This window comes from Lissotriton helveticus, chromosome 5_1, assembly GCF_964261635.1.
Source record: "Lissotriton helveticus chromosome 5_1, aLisHel1.1, whole genome shotgun sequence".
Classification (NCBI taxonomy): Eukaryota; Metazoa; Chordata; class Amphibia; order Caudata; family Salamandridae; genus Lissotriton; species Lissotriton helveticus.
The window spans coordinates 1,694,291,136-1,694,311,616 of NC_136065.1; the positions used below are offsets into that span (position 1 = coordinate 1,694,291,136).

A 20,481-nucleotide genomic window follows, 5' to 3' on the forward strand; every position below is an offset into this window, starting at 1 on the left:
TCTCTGTAGTGCCATTTCAAGCACTGCTCCCTTGCAAAGATGTAGCTGTAATATAGAATCCAGGGCATAGGCTAGAGAAAGCCAGCACAACACAAAGGACAGACTTCTAGACCCAGAGAGGCATTTACAGCCTGAAAGCCACATGTCTTGCTGTTGTGAAGCAACAGAGGGCCTCACCAACCTATCTACTCTAAGCAGGTTTTTTTGGACACATTTACGTTACTATGTCCGCTTTACTCTGTACACTTTTAAGAAGTCCATTTCTATGTACTGCATAAACACACTATCCAGCCATACATGCTCCTTTGTTTATTTACCCCTCCCTGTACATTTGAGGTAACCATTCCACATACCTGCCTTATCTTAGCGTGCAGTGCACCAGCTTCTTGTGGCTTATCAGCTTCCAAATGAGAGTGCTGAGCCTCTAACCTAGACTCACCCCCACTTAGCTACATTGTGTGATCCTGGGCAAGTGTTTTATTTTTCTGCTCTTCCATTTCCTAATCTTGCAATATTAGCAGTGTTCACATAAAGGTTAACTCATTTTAATAAGAGCTACCTAAAACTGCAGTAAGTTGCTAAACAGCAATGGAGCACTGTTTTAACCCTAACTTTAAAAGTGTTTGCTAGGGGTAGTAGGGACAGAAAGAGCTTTCAGAGACTTGCCTGTTATTATTGTAAATTAGGTAAAATGTGGGATATTGGATCGCATGCGGGCACACCTGTTGTCAGTCTGACCAGAGCTATAGTCAGGGCCACTGGAATTATGCAGCAAGAGAGGACGAAATTATGTGGCAGGCTTGAGTATATTATGCAGCAAGAAAAGGCAAAGTATGTGACATTATTCGGCACATTTTGTAATAGTATTAGTTTATTATTTCATAATTTTCAAACTTGGTAACACCCTGTGGGCATTGGTTGCAACTCATTAGTATGAGGTGAACATCCAAATACAGCAATAATCAACAGAAAGGTGACCAGTCCAGCTTTACAAAGAGGCTTCCACTGTGCGGCAAAACGCAAAGTCGCATTTTTAGTAACTTTTTAATCGTTTGAGCTAGAAACAAATTTTGCAGCAGATGATGGATTATGTGGCAAATACTGCGGACGTTCGATCACAATTCCAGTGGCCCTGGCTACAGTCAGTGTGAGGGCCTGAGGTCGCATCCTGTAGCAGATGCTAATGGATGGCATTTCTACTGCCTTAAAGAAATCACCCCTAGTCTAGCGCCCCAGTGCTGCACGAGAGCCCCATAGGGAAAGTAAGGTGCTTTAATGTAGATTTGGTTGACACTAAAGAGGCTGAGACATCAAGCACAGACAGCAAGCCATGTGCGAAGAGAGGGGCCAAAGAATTGCATGACAAAAGAAATCCAAGCACTTTAATGCAAGCCTCTGATGTGAGGAGAGGAGGGGAGGGGAGGGAAGAGGAGGGGAGGTGAGGGTAGAGGAGGGGAGGGGAGCAGAGGAGAGCGACCTGGGTTCAGCATCGAGGCCCAACGGTGCAGCCTAGAAAGGGCAGCATCAGAGTGTTGAATTACGTTTTTTTTTAAAGTCGAGTAAAAGCAAAGAGCAAAGAAGCTTGTCTCCTACCTGTCATTGCTGGAAGTGTTCTCCAGCTGCAAAAGATTCATGTGGAAAATTCCGTGCTACACAAAGTTCATGCTGTGCTTTACTCTCTCGACTGCCCAGGCGGGCTATATAATCAAAAATAGGCTCCTCTGCATCCTGCTATAAATGGTGTCATGACTCGTGTGCCTGGGTTAGGTGATTACACTGAGGACGAGACACGACTGCTAATTTGAAGAGATCTCAGTCCATAATTTACAGTCTACTTGCCCTTCGGACAAAACAGTAATTAAAACTTCTTGCCCTTGCAATAAATCTTAATGTCTCGGGCGTCGGGCAATAGAAATTACCCATCCCTGGACCTCATAGAGCCCTCCTTGGTGGAGGCCTGCTGCCTTGTCCCGCTGAAGATTTTGAACTAGCATTTTCGTAACTAAGTCCCATTGTAAAACTTCTGAACAGGTCGAACGTAGTTGTTGCTTCCGACCTGCACTGCACCATGGTTGGCCTAAAATCACGTCTATGTTTCAGTCTAACATGACCAGTTGACCCGGGTATTTTTCTCTTAATGTTTTTTTGTGCAATTGTAATTTAAATCCTTAAAAATAAGTATATCTCTGGTCCCTCTTATTGGATTTTGTTTTATTGTTTTGGTGTAATTTTGTTTATTAAAATGCACTCAATTTTTCTAATTGGAATTTTTCATGCATTGTATTTTGACTTTATTACTGTTTTGCTACTGCATAAATGCTTTAAACATTGCCTCCAATGTAAATCTTCTCTGTGGCATACCTACTGGTGTTGAACTCAGGATTATTTAGTGAATTAAGTGGTCCACCCTGACAAGGGTTGTAATTATTCCTTGAGATGAGTAGTCGCCCACCCCAAATAATTTTCCAGTTTCTTACATTTACACATACAAGTTCACCTTGGTGTGGCATAAGGCAGTTGAAGTATTCAGTCAAAACCAAAAGGAGTCTATTGGGAAATGTTTTGAACTCCAGACAAGCCTGGAACTGACTCTGACCCAAACCTCTTGGCCACAAAGAAAGCGCTGGTCAGTCAGGAACCTTTAAAATGTCCTGGTTTGCTGGTCTCGGAGGACAGCCCAATATACGTTGGCACACGTGTCACTATAATCAGGTGGTCACCACCCCACCATTGTCTAATGAGAATCATATTGAATCCATCAGCTTCCCAGTAAGTTGGGTTCTCTCCAGCCCCAATAATCTGTTGCCTCTCCTGCACCAGGATTCAAAACTGCCAAAAGACACAGGTGAAGAATAGTTTTGTAAGATTTTATTTGCAAAAGTAAAAACCGTATTCACAAAGAAGGTTGAAAAGTGCATAGTGTACATGGTGAACAGGAGCATTCAGTCTAGCAGCCACAGTCTATAGGAGTAGTGAATCTACTATAATGCGTGATAGATAACTGATTGAGCCAGCCAACCCACCATTGTTGCGCACGAGTCTAAAGCACTTAGGAAATGTTCCCAAAAAGGTTAATATTGCAAATAATATTCAGGCCCCAGCTCCACAATAAGTGCAATTTGTAGCATGGATTTTGATGAGAGGAAAACAGAAAAAAAAAGCCTTGCTCCACCCCAGCCACAGCCACAGCCACTCTGACCAAGAGGGAGAAGAGAAGACAAACTCTTTGGCCAGACTCCTCAAGTGCTATATGGGGCCCTAGAAGCACACACAAGTAGATAGCGTGATTGGAAGATCAAAACAAGCATAAACGGATGAACTGAATACACAAATGTGATGCGCTTTCTCCAGGGAACCAGTGCTTACAGGTACACCTTACCTCAGGCGAAGGGAGGGGTGGGGAGAGGGAGGTGGGTTGTGGCCAGTGTTTCTTAACAACTTAAAAATGTCACAATGTGCTGGCAATGGATTCTGTCCTTTCTCCTTGTCACACACTTCGAGATCCTAAAGGTGCAATTCTCTTTAGTTATTTACACACATTGGTATATCATAAATGTACATATCTACATACATACAAAAGACTTCAACAAAGAGCTAGGGGAGAAGGTTTGGGAAGGAGGGCTAAGAGTGAAACAGAAGCCCCTACATCACTACTGCTGCCTACTCAGGAGAAGGGGTTGGTACACACAGGGGCCTAAAACAGTTTCCAGGCTAGCCAGGACCATCTAGAAAACTCTGAGGGTAAACAGTATATACACCATCTCTAGTAGGCATGTCTGGTTCCTTCTTATCCCTGTTCACGCCAGGCTTAAGAGCACATGTTCATCCGTAGACGGGAAGAGAAGCTCTTCCGACTCTGGGTTTGAAACGAGAGTGATGGAGTTGCTGAAGGCCTCGGAGACTTCCTGTGTCAGCTGCTGCAGAGCCAACATCTGCTCCACCTGCCAGACAAAAGCAGATATGTGTTAGGAGAAGCAGAAAGTCCAGTGGAGCAATCTCCATCGGCAGCGGGAGTGGGTGTGCTTGCTAGAGAAGTCATACCAGGACATGGACAGGAACATGGCCATCTAATGTTATCAAACAGCAATGAAGGCTTCATTACTACCAGCAATCTTCATTACTCCGATTCCATGCTTCTTTTCCCAGTACTTACAAACACAGCAGTGAGGCTGCATTTCTCAAACATTTTTTTTCCCTTTCTACTAAAAACATCCACACCCTTCAGTATGTAAAGATAATGATGTTAAAACACTAACTGATGTATCCAACCTCCTTTCCCTACCAAGACCCCACCCCTCATTAGAAGGTCCTGAAATTAGGAAGGGTGGGAGGGTGTTAAAGAAAGTACTGAGACAAGAAACATGGAATTGGAGTAATGAAAATTACCAGTACCTACTCATCCACATCCCTCATCCTATTATTTACTACTGCAGATAGCCCGAAGCATAATGGCCTTGAGAAGAGAACATTAATCAACATGTAATTCGCGCGCTAAATAAATTTGAGACCACATGAACCCAGTGGCGGCCCCTATTATGCAGCAGTGGCAGGGTGGGCACAAACACGCATACTCTTCCACATACACCAATCACATGCACACTCACACCCATTCTCAAACGTGCACACATACACCCACCATTCACAAGCACATACCCATGCACACATCCTTTTACAGCAAACATGCGCACATAGAGGTATAAACCCACATGCATTGGACATTCAATAAGGACTTACCTTGAATGGCGGGGACATCAGATGGCGGAAGGGAGAAAGCCTTGGCTGTTTAGTAGAGGCTTCAGGAAAGGAAGGGACGGAAGGAAGATCTTGCCGCCTCTCCTCATTGGCTGACCTTGTCATTGGGCAGCCAATGAGAGAAGGATCTTCCTTACCTCGTCACAGAGTGAGATGGAGGCAGCGAGAGATGAAGACCCCACCCCAATCTGTGACAAATGTCACTGGTAGGCAGCCCACTGTGGGCATTTCAGGGCTTAAAACTGAAGCACCCAAGTCCAAGCCTATCAGTGACACTCCCCTTCGACTCACAGAAGACTTTGCGGCTCTCAGGAGGTCACGCCTTCCAGCCAAGGAAATCTTTTCGCCAGCAAATGTCTGCTCAGGCAACCAAGGGCCTTCAGGTCGAGTGTGTGTACAGTGCTTGGCTGCCTGACCCAAACATGAAGAGGGCCTCTCAGACTAACACTCTTCGTGCATTGGAAAAAGGTGGAGGGGCCGGGCACCCCCGCCCTTAACAACAGGCCGAAAGAACCGGTGTTGAAAAGCAACACTGAATTAGGGTATCTATGTGCATTCAAAAACCTTTATAGGAATTTGCATTTCAGATCCTTCAGCTACATTTAACCTGCAATACTTCACAAACGTACAAGGGCTTGCCCAAGTGGCTTCAGCACAAATGTCTGTTATAGTAATGTGAACGCCTCAGAATATGTTCTGGAGCACAACATATCAGAGACAGATTCTTCGATGCACACCACCTATTAAAAGAAGCCTAGTGATAACTATAAGACTTTTTAGTAGACTCCTCCTTTCAGGATTGGTTGGAATTAGATACAGCAAGAGAAAGGTCTAACTTCGTAGGTCCCTTCTTTTCAACTTCTAAATGTCTAGTTTATGCCAGGGGAGCGATAATAGAGGAAGCAACATTTCCCCCCCTAGAAGAGAAAACCACTACCTTCTGGCCCAGTTTGGACAAACTAATAATGTATCTACTTATTCTCTCTAGCTTTTCTATATTACTCGAGAAACCAGGGGGCTAGGAGAGAAGGCGTACCGCAAGGACTTGGGCCACTATACACTTCCATCATCAATGAAGGTTAGAAACAGGAAGTCACATTTGGAAGACCTGAGCATTCTGGTGATCTCCAAAAAAATCTACTGTCAGACTCTCAAATCTCCTTCAAATTTATTGACATACGAGTTGTCATTTTAAGATTATGAGAGGAAGGAAACCGGTTCTTTCCTTTGGATATGAATCATCCTGAGAACCTTCCTCTCTGCCCAACTTGAAATTTGCCAAACTGCCTTGTTCAAGGATTGAGACCCTGCCCAAACTGTCTGTTCAGGTAAGACAATGTGATCCAAGTCTCTTCCTGATGATAACTTGTGCACCCTGAGCCTCTTCTCTCAAGATTTGTCGAGCCTTCCATACTGTCATCTGTTCTCTTCAGTTTGAAGATTGACTTCTCCTAAAATGGCCAATGACCGTGAACCATCTCAGAGTCCAATACTGTTCTCTAACCATTCTTGCTGGCATCTGTTGTTAATACTTAACTGGAGCTTCATAAGAGCTCCCTTGTCTAGAACATGCTGATTCAACCACTAATGTAGTTGTTTCTTTACAGTCCTCGTTACTGGAATTATAGCCTTGAAATTCTGTGATATTGGCATCCAATACTGGAATGTGAAGTGAACCAATGGTTCCATGTGTACAATATCAAAGAGATAGGCTACCATGGCTAACGGGATGATTTCTAAAAGTTGAGTTGAAACTCAAAGCTTTCGAGACTTGTACAGGTTTTTGAACATTCTCTACTAATTTTAACCAGGAGTGGAGACAATGAATTAGTCGTCTAGGTGAGGGCTTACGGTAATGCCCAGTAATGTCAGTGATTCCCTCCTGTTGCAAGCCTAGGTCCCGCTGATGTTCCTTTCATATTAGTACATGCAGACAGGTTTACAGCAGATCTGCTGATGCCAAATAATCTTCCTCTGTTCCAAAAGTAATTATCTGTTACAGGGTACTCATCTTGAAACACATTTAGGCCTTTCAAGTCAATCAGACGATCATCTTCTGAATTTTAACAAATACCACCTCGGACTTTGTTATTCTCCCCACACTGGAATTCTCGTCCATCAGAATCAACACATTCTACTCTAAGGCTTTTTATGTCACAGCTTACCAGCTGTCTGGTTTACTAAAGACATCTTGGGAACTTTCAGAAGCTGACATAGGAATGCATTCCGCATGTTGCTTACCATTGGCTTTGTGGTTTGTAACTCACATTTTACGGATTTCTATTTTCTGGCTTAATTTGCTTGAGGCTTGCGAGTTTGTTTGTCCCTCCAGTGGCCTAATCCAAGTTTACTGTACTTTTCCACAAACTCACTTTCTGTAAACAGGCCTTTAAATCTTGTTTTTATCTTGTCACATTTGCTGTGCATTCAAAGATAGAGGTCAAATGTCAAACTGTGCCTTCAAGGGAACCTGGTGTTTGTTTTGCTTTTGGCTGACTTCAAAGTTGCATTGGATCGCTTTACTTGAGCACCAGTTTCACTTCACAAAGTCATTTTCTGTCACGGGGCAATTAAGTGTTTTGCTCAGAATCACTGGATGTTAATTTTGAAGCAGAAACTCCAATTTTACTCTTATTCGTACCATTACTTCATGTTCATCTGGAATGGTTACCTTTTGCTTGGCAGGATTTTTTTGTGTTTTTTTAAAGAAAAGAATAATGATGTTTGCCATGTAACACCCAATATATGTCAACAGAGCTCAATATCATTTAGATGTTGCATTGGAAAGATGACTCCTAAAACATGAATTTACCTTCAGGCATGTACCGAAGAGAACGTGGAAGCACAGTATGACAATCAACTGCCTCTGAAGTAAAGTACTGAGGACTCCCAGTACTTACACAACATTGACAAGACAATTACTCATGAAAAAAACCTACACTGTAGCAAGTACCGTAGGTAAAATCAAGAGATTAAACTGTCCGCAGAAAGGTTTGGCCTGGTATCCTGCACAATTTTCTACTTACTCTATAAATAAAACATACATTGGCATTTGCCAAACTACATTTCAGAAATAACCAGTGTCTGCAAACAATATATATATATATTTCATTTGCTCAATGTGTAAAAAATGATTTGGTTTGTTCTGGATTTTTATGAAAGAGTTGGCATAGCTGCAAGACAGTCCCATTTGATTAGGGACACTAACAGCTAGAGCTCTTTGCATTCTGGGACCTGTATTTTGAATTGCCAAATAAGGACTATAGACATGTAATTCATAGCATGCTAAATACCGTGGATTACAAAGCCAGGACCAGAGCATGTATATGCCTTTACACAGAGTTGTTTGGCAGCTATTGTAGCACACTGGGTTGGTGCGGTGGGGGCAACCAACAATGCGGTAACTGTCCTGTGTTGCTTGTCCCTCCCATCAAATAGCTCTTGAATACACATGAACTATTTGGATTTCTCAGTGTTTTTAGCCATTCTGTACATCCCTGCAGCTACGGTTGCAAGTAAAAAAATAAAAAATGATGCGTTTTTATTTTCAGCCATCTGCACTACAAATGTGCTGCAGAAAAAACGTGTCGCTGTACAACATGGTCAAGAAAAATTGACAAAGCCAATAGATTTTGCATAGGCAAGACATTTTTGGCTTTGCCAATGCTCATTTGTTTTGGGTGTCTTCAACACAAGAATTTTTGTAGGAAGCTAGCTTGTGACGGATGACCCTAAAACTCTAAGGAATATCCAAGGGATATTACTTGAGTTTAATTTTGGCCCTTGATTGAGCTCAACCACACTTCGTGAAAGTTGTCGTTCTACTTTCCCTTCCAAACCCTTGATGCAGTAATAGGAATGCTGGTATGGGTTTTTCTTAAACTCCTGAAAATTCTTAGAGTCATTGTTTTGCTGACTGGGATGAAATTGTGACCTATTGGAAGATAGTTCATACCTTTTATTTCTTGAATGTTAATATGGCTTTCTACTTCTGTAAAAATACCTAGACCAGTACTTAATAAATTGTGCATGTTTTTAGTTCTAGAAGGACTTACGAATGACATCTTACTGCTCTTCACCAAACAGCTTATCACCTGAAAGTAGCATCTTGAATAAACAGCCTCTCTCCGCTACGTCCTCCCATCAATCTCTTAAATCACATTGCCTTCTAACAGCTACCATCCCTCATCCTGCCATGGAAAAGGAATTCAAATGATCAAATGTGATATCCGACAGATGCTTGGTATCATTCTGTATTGCGGCACAAAATTGAGAACCATCTTTTACAACTTAAATTGCCACAGATCAGGGCTGAAAACCTTTCACAGTACATTCTAGCTCTCATTGCCATGTGCAGCCCAGAATAAGCTCATCTCAGAGATGCATATGCTCTTCTATCCACCAAATCCAATATAGCTCTGCCAGTAGTGAAATTTGATAAGAGTGGCTCCACTACTGACTTCTGTCGAAGATACATATCCCATTTTCCTGTTGGACACATTCTCCCCGTAAACTAAGGAACTGATTAATTTTCCGGAACTTTGCATTCCCTCTTCAGAAGATCCTGTATAGCAGGATTCATTCGAGACTTTGACACCAGGGATTTAAATTGCCTGAAACTGTCCCCACTTGTAGAAGGTTGTTCAGCATCCTTTGGGAGCTGAAAATATGCACACATATTGGAAATTCAGCACCTCAATTCTTGTTTCTGCATATATTTATAGTGTACAGGCTATATGAGAAGTACTCTCAAAGCAGGGGTTTAGAAGAGAACTAGATCTAATTCAATAATAGACAGACTGCTACATCAAACGGGGCATATGGTAACTAGCAAATAAGAAGGAAACATTAGTATTAGAACTATTAGCAGTCAAACAGAGAAGAGTCACAACAAGACCTACAACGAGGAGCAAACATGGACGAAAGCTACTTAGAGCCAGTTGGAATGAATGCTCAGATCATAAAATATCCAACCAATTTATCCAAAAATGCAGCCAAAAAATTCAAACATAATATCTTGAGAAAAAACCCGGACACGGTGATCTCTGACCCCTACTTTAGCATAGATAAAGGCACAATAGTGAATGACTTGATATTCTTCACAAGCAAAACGGCTAAATGGCGCAATGCCATCACAAGAATGCTTAACACAAAAGCTATAAAAAATATCCCACATGGTACAAAAATGATGAACACACAGTCAACAAAATGCAGAGCGGAATTATGCATTACCATTTATAAAAATGGAATAGTGCTGACACAAGCAGCCAATAGCGAATTAGATACATTTGACAATCTATTCCCGACTTTAAAAGAGTCAGTAGAGGGTTCAAGATGTCAACTACACCAGACCCCACAAGAAGACACTCCAGGCAACTACAATACTACTACCAGAGACGTCAAACGAACTGGAGGCCATCAGGATGAATCTATAAAATCAGGAGACAAAATTGAAATAAAAATGACAATATCTGAGAATGAGACGGAAAATACAGAGATGTCTACACGACATGCGAACAATGAACAGGAGCAGCTCCAAAGGGAAGAGTCGACACCGCTCCGAAATGAAGAGACATCACACACAACGCAGACATCTCATTCGATTGAGCCACTCAATGATAATCTTGAAATAAATAAGGTAGAAGATATCAACCATTCCTTACCTCTCTCTAGTACAACACAAGCGACATCTAGAACTTTACCCACAAATGCAGTCCTAATATCGCAAAACATAGATAACACATCCCACACCGCAAATAGAAACGGAACAGACAACCAAACTGATGACAATAAGAAAAGGATCTCGTCTAAAAGAACAGATCAAAAACATAGAAAAGCGAAACGCAAATCCTGAAAAGATAGGTTAATCATTCCTAAGAGGTCACTCCAAAACCAGAAAGATATCAAAGAGCTTCAGAAACTAATTGGCAACATGGCACAAGACACACTTAGTACTCTACAAATGATGGAAAAGATACTTAAAATGACGGTAAGCACTCACTCCAAGGTCGCGCATATCCAAAATCTTGTACACTCCTCTCAAAGAAAGAACAACGAGACGGCCATGCCATTATCAAGTAGACACAACTGACCAGATAGGACGAATGATTACTTGTCGGAGGAGGAAACCCTAACCCCATGGAGGGTGGTTTGGCCAGAAGATGGAATTCTATTAATAAAGGTGATTTTCTTAGCTCGCTGGTCGACACACTTCCCCAGGGTGGGCCAGATATCGAGACGATGGATACTAATATCTCGAACTGGCTCATGAATGCCAGCGATAAACATGCCCCCCTTACCAGATTGAAAACCACCCGATGCGCTGACGCAACCAGATGGTTCTCGATTGAACTCAAAGATCAGAAGTTACAGCTTCGTAAATTGGAGAGACAGTGGCGTGGAAAGTATGGCCAGGAAGAAAGACTGACCTATGTGAAGGCCAGGAAAGAATATAAGAAAAATATTCTGGCAGCTAAAGCGGCACACTTTTCTAACCGCATCATCAATTCAAATAACAACTCGAAAGAGATCTTTAATATTGTTAATGAATTGTCCAATCCAGATAGGATACTATTGAAGGCGGCACCATCACAGGAATTCTGTAACTCTCTCAATGATTACTTCATTGACAAAATCATTACTATTAAAAATAACATTCCTAAATGTCTCGCTGCACCTAGTGCTGATGACCATCTTAAAAACACTCAGGTGATAAGCCAATTCCCTAATATTGACTTAGAAACCTTCCATAAGCTCCTAGTGAAGGTCAAGTCTGGGGCTCCCTCTGACTTTTGTCCGCCACATATTCTCAAAGACAGTTTTTTGGCTTTTCCTGGCCCCATACTAGCCTTAATGAATGAGTCCGTTATTGTGGGGGAAGTCCCCCCCGCCTTTAAGAAGGCCATAGTTGTCCCTTTATTGAAGAAACTTGGGGCAGATCCTAAACTGCTATCCAATTACCGCCCAATCTCTTTGTTACCTTTTGTGGCAAAGCTATTGGAAACCCATGTAGCAAACTGCCTGTCTGATTTTTTGGAGGAGTCGGGTTATCTTGACCCCCACCAGGCAGGCTTCCGCCCAGCTCATTCGACAGAAGCAGTTATAGTGGCAGTAATGGATACTCTCAGAGAACATGTGGATAGGGGCACTCCACGGGCACTGGTATTGTTGGATCTCTCAGCGGCGTTCGACGCGGTTGACCATGCAATATTGGTCAGCCGTGTCGAACTGGCAGGCGTCCAGGGGGCGGCTGCCAGTTGGCTGTCATCTTTTCTAAGTGACAGGTCTCAGGCAGTCCGCCAAGGGCCTTACCTTGCTTCCCCGCACATAATTACTTGTGGGGTTCCTCAGGGCTCAGCACTGTCACCGCACTTATTTAACATTTATATTTCTCCTCTGATTCGATCTCTGAAGTTGAGAAATGTGACAGTCTTTAATTATGCAGATGATCTGCAGTTAGTCCTCGAGATGGATGGTTCCGATCGCTCAGTGGCGGAGTTCCATGAAACACTGCTGTTTATACAGCAGTGGATGGATTGTAACCGTCTGAAACTTAACCCGGGCAAGACAGAGCTTGTCATGACCGGGGACAGTGGCAAATTCTGGGGTCCTCGTTACTGGCCCACGGAGCTTGGTCCATCTCCTTCTCCTTCCAGATCAGCTAAAACGCTGGGGGTTTTTATGGACAAGGATTTAACATTAAAAACTCAGGTGGGCAGTGTGATATCAAAATGCTTCTTTCAGATGAGAAAGATCAGGAAAATCCATCGATTCTTCACTCAGGACGCTCTGGTCCGGATCCTCATGGCAACGGTCATATCACATTTGGATTATGCGAACTCTGTATACTTAGGGATGCCAAAATACTTATTTAAGCGATTACAGTTGGTTCAAAACCAGGCAGCTAGGTTGCTCATACGCCAGCCCAGATGGCAACCAATTAGCTCAGCGCTTCAGAAACTCCATTGGCTTCCCATCTTCCAGCGATGCGTTTTCAAAACAGGCTGCACTGTGTTTAAGGCCCTGTATGCGAAAAGCCCTGCTTTCATCACTAACCTGCTACCTAGATATGTGCCAAATCGGACTCTTCGTTCAACCCACCTCTGTCTGCTTTCTGTACCCAAGTTCAAACGGGTGCGTCAGGGGGGCCGCCATTTTGCGGTTCTGGTACCCAAATTATGGAACTTGTTCCCTTTGGAAATTCGATCCTGTACTGACATTATGCAGTTCAGGAGGCTCCTCAAGACATGGCTGTTTCAGCTAGGCTATAATCTGGGATAATTGACAGTTGTGGTCTGCTCAGTTCGCCTCCAGTTTTATTTCTTATTCTGTTCTCTGGTTAGCGCCATGAAGCCACCCGGTGTAAGTGCGCTTAATAAATACCCATTAACATTAACATTAACATTAACATAACATTGCCTTACTCCGAACATATGAACCATCGGACCGCAAGAGATGGGAGGAAATCAAAACAGTACCGATCGACCCTAATAGAACATCCAGACAGAATGAAAGAAAATCCAACCTTAACAATTTACAACAAGTCCAGCTAATAACTGAACCGAAAAATCCAAACCTTAGTAACTCAGGGAAACCTCTGATATGCCTTCTACTCAACTGTCGATCTGCAACCAAACATGCATCAGACATAGCGGACCTCATCATCAACATGGAAATTGACTTGGCAATCCTTACAGAAACGTGGCTATCAGAGTCATCGTCTCCAATCTTGGATCTCTTAGTACCACCGGAGTATAACATTGTGAGACTAGATAGACTAAAAAAGACAGGAGGAGGTATAGCCTGCATTCACCGATCGGATATAGAGGTCAACCAAATACAATCCGACCCACTAGAATCCTGTGAATACCTAGGTCTCAATATAAGATCAGCAGACAATCAAAGATGCAACCTGCATGCGCTTTACCACCCACCAGGAGATAACGCCACGTTCATCGATCAGCTAATGGAGATCATAACAGCCAACTCTAACACCGATGCCAATAACATATTCCTAGGTGATTTTAATTTACACTGGGATGACTGCAATGACAAACAGGTCAACGCTCTCAAAGACTTCCTAGCGGAGTTAAACCTCACACAAGTATGCACGCAACCTACACACTAGAAAGGAGCTACGTTATACTGGATAATATCAAGAAACGAAGATACATCAATCCTCTCAATAGCTCCGTGGGACTGGTCAGATCATCATGCCATAACATTCTTGATACCCACAATAAAAAAGAGCAAGACCACGCAACCCATCAAGCTAAAAAAATGGATGCGAGATACAAAAGAGTTGAATATTGAGCTGCTAGTAGAAAGCTGTGAGAGAGACCTAACGCCACCTAATAACCTGCAGAATGTAAATGATTTGACATATCACTACACAACAGCAGTTGTGAATATTGTCAACAACACCATGCCAATAAAACTGAAAAGAGTCACAGAGAAGATAAAAAATCCATGGTTTAAAGGGTCACTGAACGAAGAAAGGCGAAAACTGAGAATGGCTGAAAGAAAATGGAGACAACACCCATCATCCCCCGAACTGAAATCCCTCAGAAAAATCAGAAACGAATATAATAAAAAGATCCTCAACTCCAAAAAGGAATTTATAAGATCAGAACTGGATAATGCCAAAAACAGACCACGGAAACTATTTGAAATCCTAAAGCAGCAATCAAATAAACTAGCCAAATCTGCCCAAGAGACTACAAAAACACAACTAAGCTGCGAAGAATTCTCGACATTTTTCACGGAGAAGGCCAACAGAGCTCAAAAGCGCAGCTGATAACCTACCCAACCAACCATTGTCAACGATCGATACCAGTTTGATAACGGACTATAATAATGCAAAAAACAAGGCACAATGGGATACCTTCAAATTATATGACCAGAATACCATCGCCAAACCGCTCTCGGATATCAAACCTAACAATCACTATAACGACCCTCTACCCGCGAAATGCCTAAAAGAAATCAGCCATATTGTGATTCCAATCTGGACCAAAATAATAAATGCCTCGCTATCACAAGGGATCCTCCCAGATTGCCTAAAAACAGGCCAAGTCGTCCCCATCATCAAAAAACCCACAGCGGACACTGCAGATCCAAATAACTTTCGCCCAGTGACCAACATCCCTCTACTGGCCAAACTAATTGAGAAATGCGTGCAAGGCCAACTGAGCCAACACATCACCAACTTCGCCCTCCTAGACGACTGCCAATCAGGATTCAGATCAGGGCATAGCACGGAAACAGCGATCCTTCATATTGTGGATGACGCGCTACAGGCCGTAGACCAAAATCGAACATGCCTACTGATTCTCCTGGACCTGTCATCTGCATTTGACACAGTAAATCACGAAGCATTATTGACCAGGCTGCAGGACAGGATGGGAATGTCTGGAAATGTGCTGAAATGGTTTGAATCATTCCTGCGGAACAGAACACAATGATTCTTGGTCAACCAATCACTTTCACCTTCCTGCCCTAACTCAATTGGAGTCCCTCAAGGATCTACATTGTCCCCATCTCTGTTTAACTTGTACATCGAACCTCTTACAGAAATCCTCCGAAACTCAAAGATATCCTATCACATGTACGCGGATGACACGCAAATATATATAAAGATCGCGTCCCTGGAAGACATTAAGATAATGAATGAGACATTAAAAATGACACTGCAATGGCTAACAACCAATCATCTGAAGCTAAATGCTCACAAAACAGAGTTCCAACTAATTTCACCACCAAGGAGCCATATGGAAGTGAAGGAATGGACCAAGCTGGTGACAGCACTAAAATGCAACCCTACCCTAGTCAACTCAGCGAAATCGCTAGGAATCACATTAGATGAGAACCTAGACATGAAAGCCCACATTAAATCAATGGCAAAAAGTGCCCGCTTCCATTTGAACTACATAAGAAAAATGAAACCATTCATCTCAAAGGCGGATCTCAAACTGGCAGTCCAATCCTTAGTTATCTCGAGGATTGAATACGGTTGCACCACCTTAGCCGGTCTACCAAAAATGTCCACAGCACCACTAAAAGCCTGCCTCAACGCAGCTGCAAGACTCATCACTGGATCGAGAAAATTCGACCATATCTCTCCTCACCTGAAAGCATTAAACTGGCTATCCTATGAAGCCAGAATTCAGCTAAAAATAACTTGTATCACCCATAGAGCGATCCACTACAACACACCAAGATACCTAGCCGGGAAAATTGAATTATCAGGAGGAAGCAGACCAGCAAGGAGTGCCAAGGAGTTGCTGTTGAGACCATCCATTTTCCGGAAGAAAAAAACTTATGACCGAGCGTTCTCAGGAGCAGCCCCCAGAATCTGGAATTCACTCCCTCCAAACATTAGAAAAATTCAAAATTCAGCAACATTTAAGAGGGAAGTGAAGAACCTATTGATGGGTAGATTCCTGACATAGGGAAGATTACTGATCACTGATCGGATCTATAGATGCCTTAATACTGAACATTTACGTTAGTAGAAGGGAAATTCTCCAACGTGAATAGAGATATCGGCTGAACGATGATTCTGGACTGGCACTACACCTTGAGACCAAGCTGTATCCTTATTTTCTTCCTCATGCTAATGTGAATATATATATATATACTCACCTCGTTAAAGCCATATAATCTTCTACCTCATTTATGTGTTTTTACAATGCTTTATTATATATGTTAATCTTTAACGTACCTCTTAATGTAAAGCGCTCTGATACCTACGGGTCTTGTTCGCGCTCTACAAAACTCTATAATAAATAAATAAATAAATATTTCCCTTTGGCACACCTAACTTCATATATTATAAACTCACACAATGAAGGGGCCAAATTGGAGTACTAACCACCCTTTTTAATAAAACTGTACCACTCCACTATCTTGAAATTCACACTATTTACGTGGATGGTGAATAAACAAAAAGAACATCCTCACTTAGCTTGATTTTTAGCTCTATCCATTTGGGGCACCAGAATAAACGTTGTTTTTCCCACCAAGAGATAGTTTTAATTCACTTTTTTAAAAAAACTTTTGTTTATTGATAAGAAAGTTCCAATCATCACATGTGTAAATCACAGATAATTCGACATTAAAACATTAAGTACAGAGTACAGAAGATAGTTAGACAGTCATTGTATTGTGTCAAGCGTAAGAAGCTTTTCTCTAGCAATTTCCAATTCTACATTTAATTCACTTTTTTGATGTGTTGCACTCTGCCCCTCTCTCCCCGTAAAATAATTTTTATCTGCAGAATTAGGGACAATACCCGCTCCTTTCTTGCGAGAGAGTTGTAGCCCACACTGGTACTGTGAGTTCCCAGTGTGAAGAGGGGACCCAATGATGAAGCATGTCACCCTCGGGTGAGTGAGGGTTCTCGTCTGAACACATAAGTGCCTTGTAGTCCCTTCTTTATCTCTGACCCCTTTTGTTTATACATCACCCACGTACAGAGTGTGAGTTTCAGCACCAAACTCCATATTACCATCACCTTTATTTTGGGAGGACAAAGAGAATGAAACAGAAGTGCGTGAAGTCTGAGAAGAATCTGAACTCAAAGGTAAAACGTATCTACCCCCTTGATGTTTGATAAAAGCTTCCGAAATTGATTTTACCATCATTTGAAGGTGTTTCTCAGGCATGCTGCATGATAAGTCTGAACTCCTAGAGAGTAGCGAATTCTTCAGATCAGTTGATTTGCCTCATATAGAGTAAGAGTACGATATATTTCTCCGTTTTGGCTGTATTTCCCAATTTCTGCACCAAAGTAAATGACCTATCTCGGCGTTAGGCTCCTATGGAAAGAGGACCCCTTCTGTTAGATCTCTTCTGTTCCCCTTTCATTTTCTTCTTTTTTTCCTTTTGCTTTTAACCTAAAACAACCTCTCCACCAATTGGAAGGAAATCAAAAGAAAAATTAAGAGGAAATCTACAATTCTATTGATATTATTTCAGCAGGCAAACTCTTAGATGCCTGAACAATAAGTGATGAGCCATGGTTTCCTTCAAAAAGGTCCCTTGTCCTCCAGAATGTTTGACTATAGGATTTAATATAGCTTTAGAACCTGGCCTAACCGGCTCTACCGGCCATTAAAGGTCCGCTCCACTGTTAAAGGCCAAAGCCGAAGCCGAGGGCCTAACAAGGTAGCGGGCCTTTAATGGCCAGTAGAGCCCATTAGGAGGGCTCTAAGGCTTTAAGAGCATTCAGCTTAAAGAGGGCAGAATGTTCTAATTACTAAAAACAAAGGCGAGCCGGAGAAGGTTTAAATCCCCTCAGGCTCCAAGAGACCTTTGTTCACAGCAGCAGTTGTGAGCAAAACAACATTGGAATGTTACTCGGGGGGCTTCTACCGGCCCATAGAAGCCCGGAGCACTCCATTGTAAATATTTCAATGTTCTAATTCCTTTTAGAAACCAAACAGCATTTTACCTTTTTTTCATGCATATTTGGGCTTTGCGCTGCTTAATTTACTGCCATTTATAGTCACACAAACAATATTGGTACAACATGTTTTTAATTTGGTTTAAAAAATGCGGTCCAACACACTTTTTACCTTATATCTTGTTTTTTTCACAAGGCGGGTATGTCGATGCTCTGCTCCAATTTTTTTTTTTGTTTAAATATCCTTTATTAGAGTCACAGGAGGAATAAAACATGAATGTTACAATATACATAGTACTACATCTCAGAGATGTCTGTCATGTTTACGGGGCATATCACCCAATGCATTAGTTCTCCGCCTCATACATCATGGCTATTTTTCATCACAAATGTTCCAAACCATGTTAGCGCAACAGAGGATATAACTTTCTGAGATAAACAGTGAGGGAAGGAGGGAAGGAAAGAGAACAGAGGACATAAGGGGGGAAATGGGAAGGGTTGGCTATGGTCATCTGATGCGAGAGTGTGACGTGTGCGTCTAGTTGAGGGTGTATCGATGTGGGGGGGGGGGTGTGGCCGTCATTTAAAATTGACTAATGGAGTGAGCATGGCTTTGGGGGGACAATGGGTCAGTTGTGGTAGGTGTTCGGTGTGAGGGGAGTGCTGGGGGGAGCATCATCAAGTCTGTCCGCACGGAGTATCAGCAGGGGGTGTGCCGTTGGCATCATCCGGGTGGTTGACATCTGCTGGGTTCCGTGCTAGATGGCATTCCCTATGAAAGGAGTTGAGCATTACATCCCATAATACCGCAATTGGGAACTGTCGTAGACCTGCTATTTCCTCGTTATGGAGGGTGGTGCTTTCCGCTTTCGCCCAGGTGTCTAGGGATGTGTGCCAGTGTTCTGTTAGTGGTGGGGTAGCTCGCTTCCAGTGTTTCGTAATCAATCTTTTTGCCGTGAGGAGGCCAAGGTCCCAGAAACGAGAGGGGACTTTATTCAATTTAGTTCGTTTATATAGGCCTAGTATGCATGCCTCCCACGTGTGCGGTATCACCATGTCCGTGCATTTGTCTAGTATCACCAGTACCGCCCCCCAGTACGCCTGAATCTGTGGGCACTGCCACAGCATGTGTAGCAGGTCCGCCCCTTCCAGTGCACATCTCGGGCAGCTAGCTGTAGCACCCGGGAAGTATTGGTTAATTTTACTGGGTGAGAGGTACGCTCTATGCAGTATATAGAACTGTATCAGTTTGAAGCGTGCGTTGCGGGGAACGTGCCTGGGGCCCAGCAGTATCGTTTTCCACTCCTTATCTGTCCAGTTCCTCCCCCTGTCTGTTGCCCATTTGTCACGTAGCAGTTGTAACGAGTGTTGCGTGTGTGACAATAGCGCCTGATGTAGCCAGTGCACCACCTGTGTACCGTTTCCCATGACATGTAGGCTCTGTATCAATTGATGTGTTGGCAGTTCTTCAGTGATGCTACCCCACCGCTGCGTGTATGCTAAAAGTAAGGAGGCGTGTTGTAAAAACTGTCCCGGTGGGAGACCCGTGTCAGCAGCCAGTGTCACAAAAGGTATCAGGACACCATCGGCGTATAGGTCTGCCATGGTGTCTACTCCAGTGCGCGTCCAGTGTTCCAGTGCTGTTTCCGTGACTATAGAGGTGGACTTGGGGGTGCCTAGGAGCGGGAGCGCTGGGGCATATGGTTTAGTCACTCTCGTGAGCCGCAGGCTTCTGACATAACATCTTACCGCTACACCCACATGTAGTTGAGCCGTTTTCCTTGGGTGTGTCAGGGGGTGGAATAGGGTATGTATTTGTGTGGAGGATAGCACATCCGTAATCGTGGCTGTGTCCTCCAGGTGGTTTCCCGCGAGCCAGGCAGTGACCCATTGTAGCTGGGCTGCCAGATAGTAAAGTTCGAGGTTCGGTACCGCGAGGCCACCCTCATCGACTGGCGCATATAGTTTTTGGAGGGCCACTCTGGGTCGTCCAGTGTTCCATATCAGGTCCCTGATCATGGAGGCCAGTTCCTTGAAGGTGTGTGCCCGCACGTATACCGGTATGTTGGCGAAGTAATATAAGAGCCTGGGGAGTACGATCATTTTTGTCAGCGTCACTCTGCTCGGGACATTGAGCGGTAGGGATTTCCAAAAGGCAATTTGGGACCTTATGGACGTTATGGCGCGAGTCAGGTTGCCGTCTAGTATGTCCTGGGGCGTCCTGTAGATGTATACTCCTAGGTATTTGAACGTGGTGTGGTGCCACGGCAATCGCTCACCATTAATCATGATTTCAGGGTCTGGGATGTCTGGGTTGAACGAGT

At 43.2% G+C, this 20,481-nt stretch overlaps 1 protein-coding gene across 2 annotated transcripts in view; it reads right to left on the minus strand.

Annotated features, from left to right (window-relative positions):
- Positions 1–2,853: 2,853 nt before the first annotated feature.
- The window catches only part of LOC144755745 (interferon regulatory factor 9-like), a 301,449-nt gene continuing 283,821 nt past the window's right edge, over positions 2,854–20,481 (minus strand). The window contains exon 8 of one of the 2 annotated variants that reach the window (XM_078644954.1): positions 2,854–3,941. In XM_078644954.1, coding sequence (XP_078501080.1) covers positions 3,798–3,941 — 144 coding nt within the window. In that variant the 3' untranslated portion in view covers positions 2,854–3,797. The remainder of the gene's footprint in view (positions 3,942–20,481) is intronic. The other variant, XM_078644955.1, reaches the window with a different exon arrangement.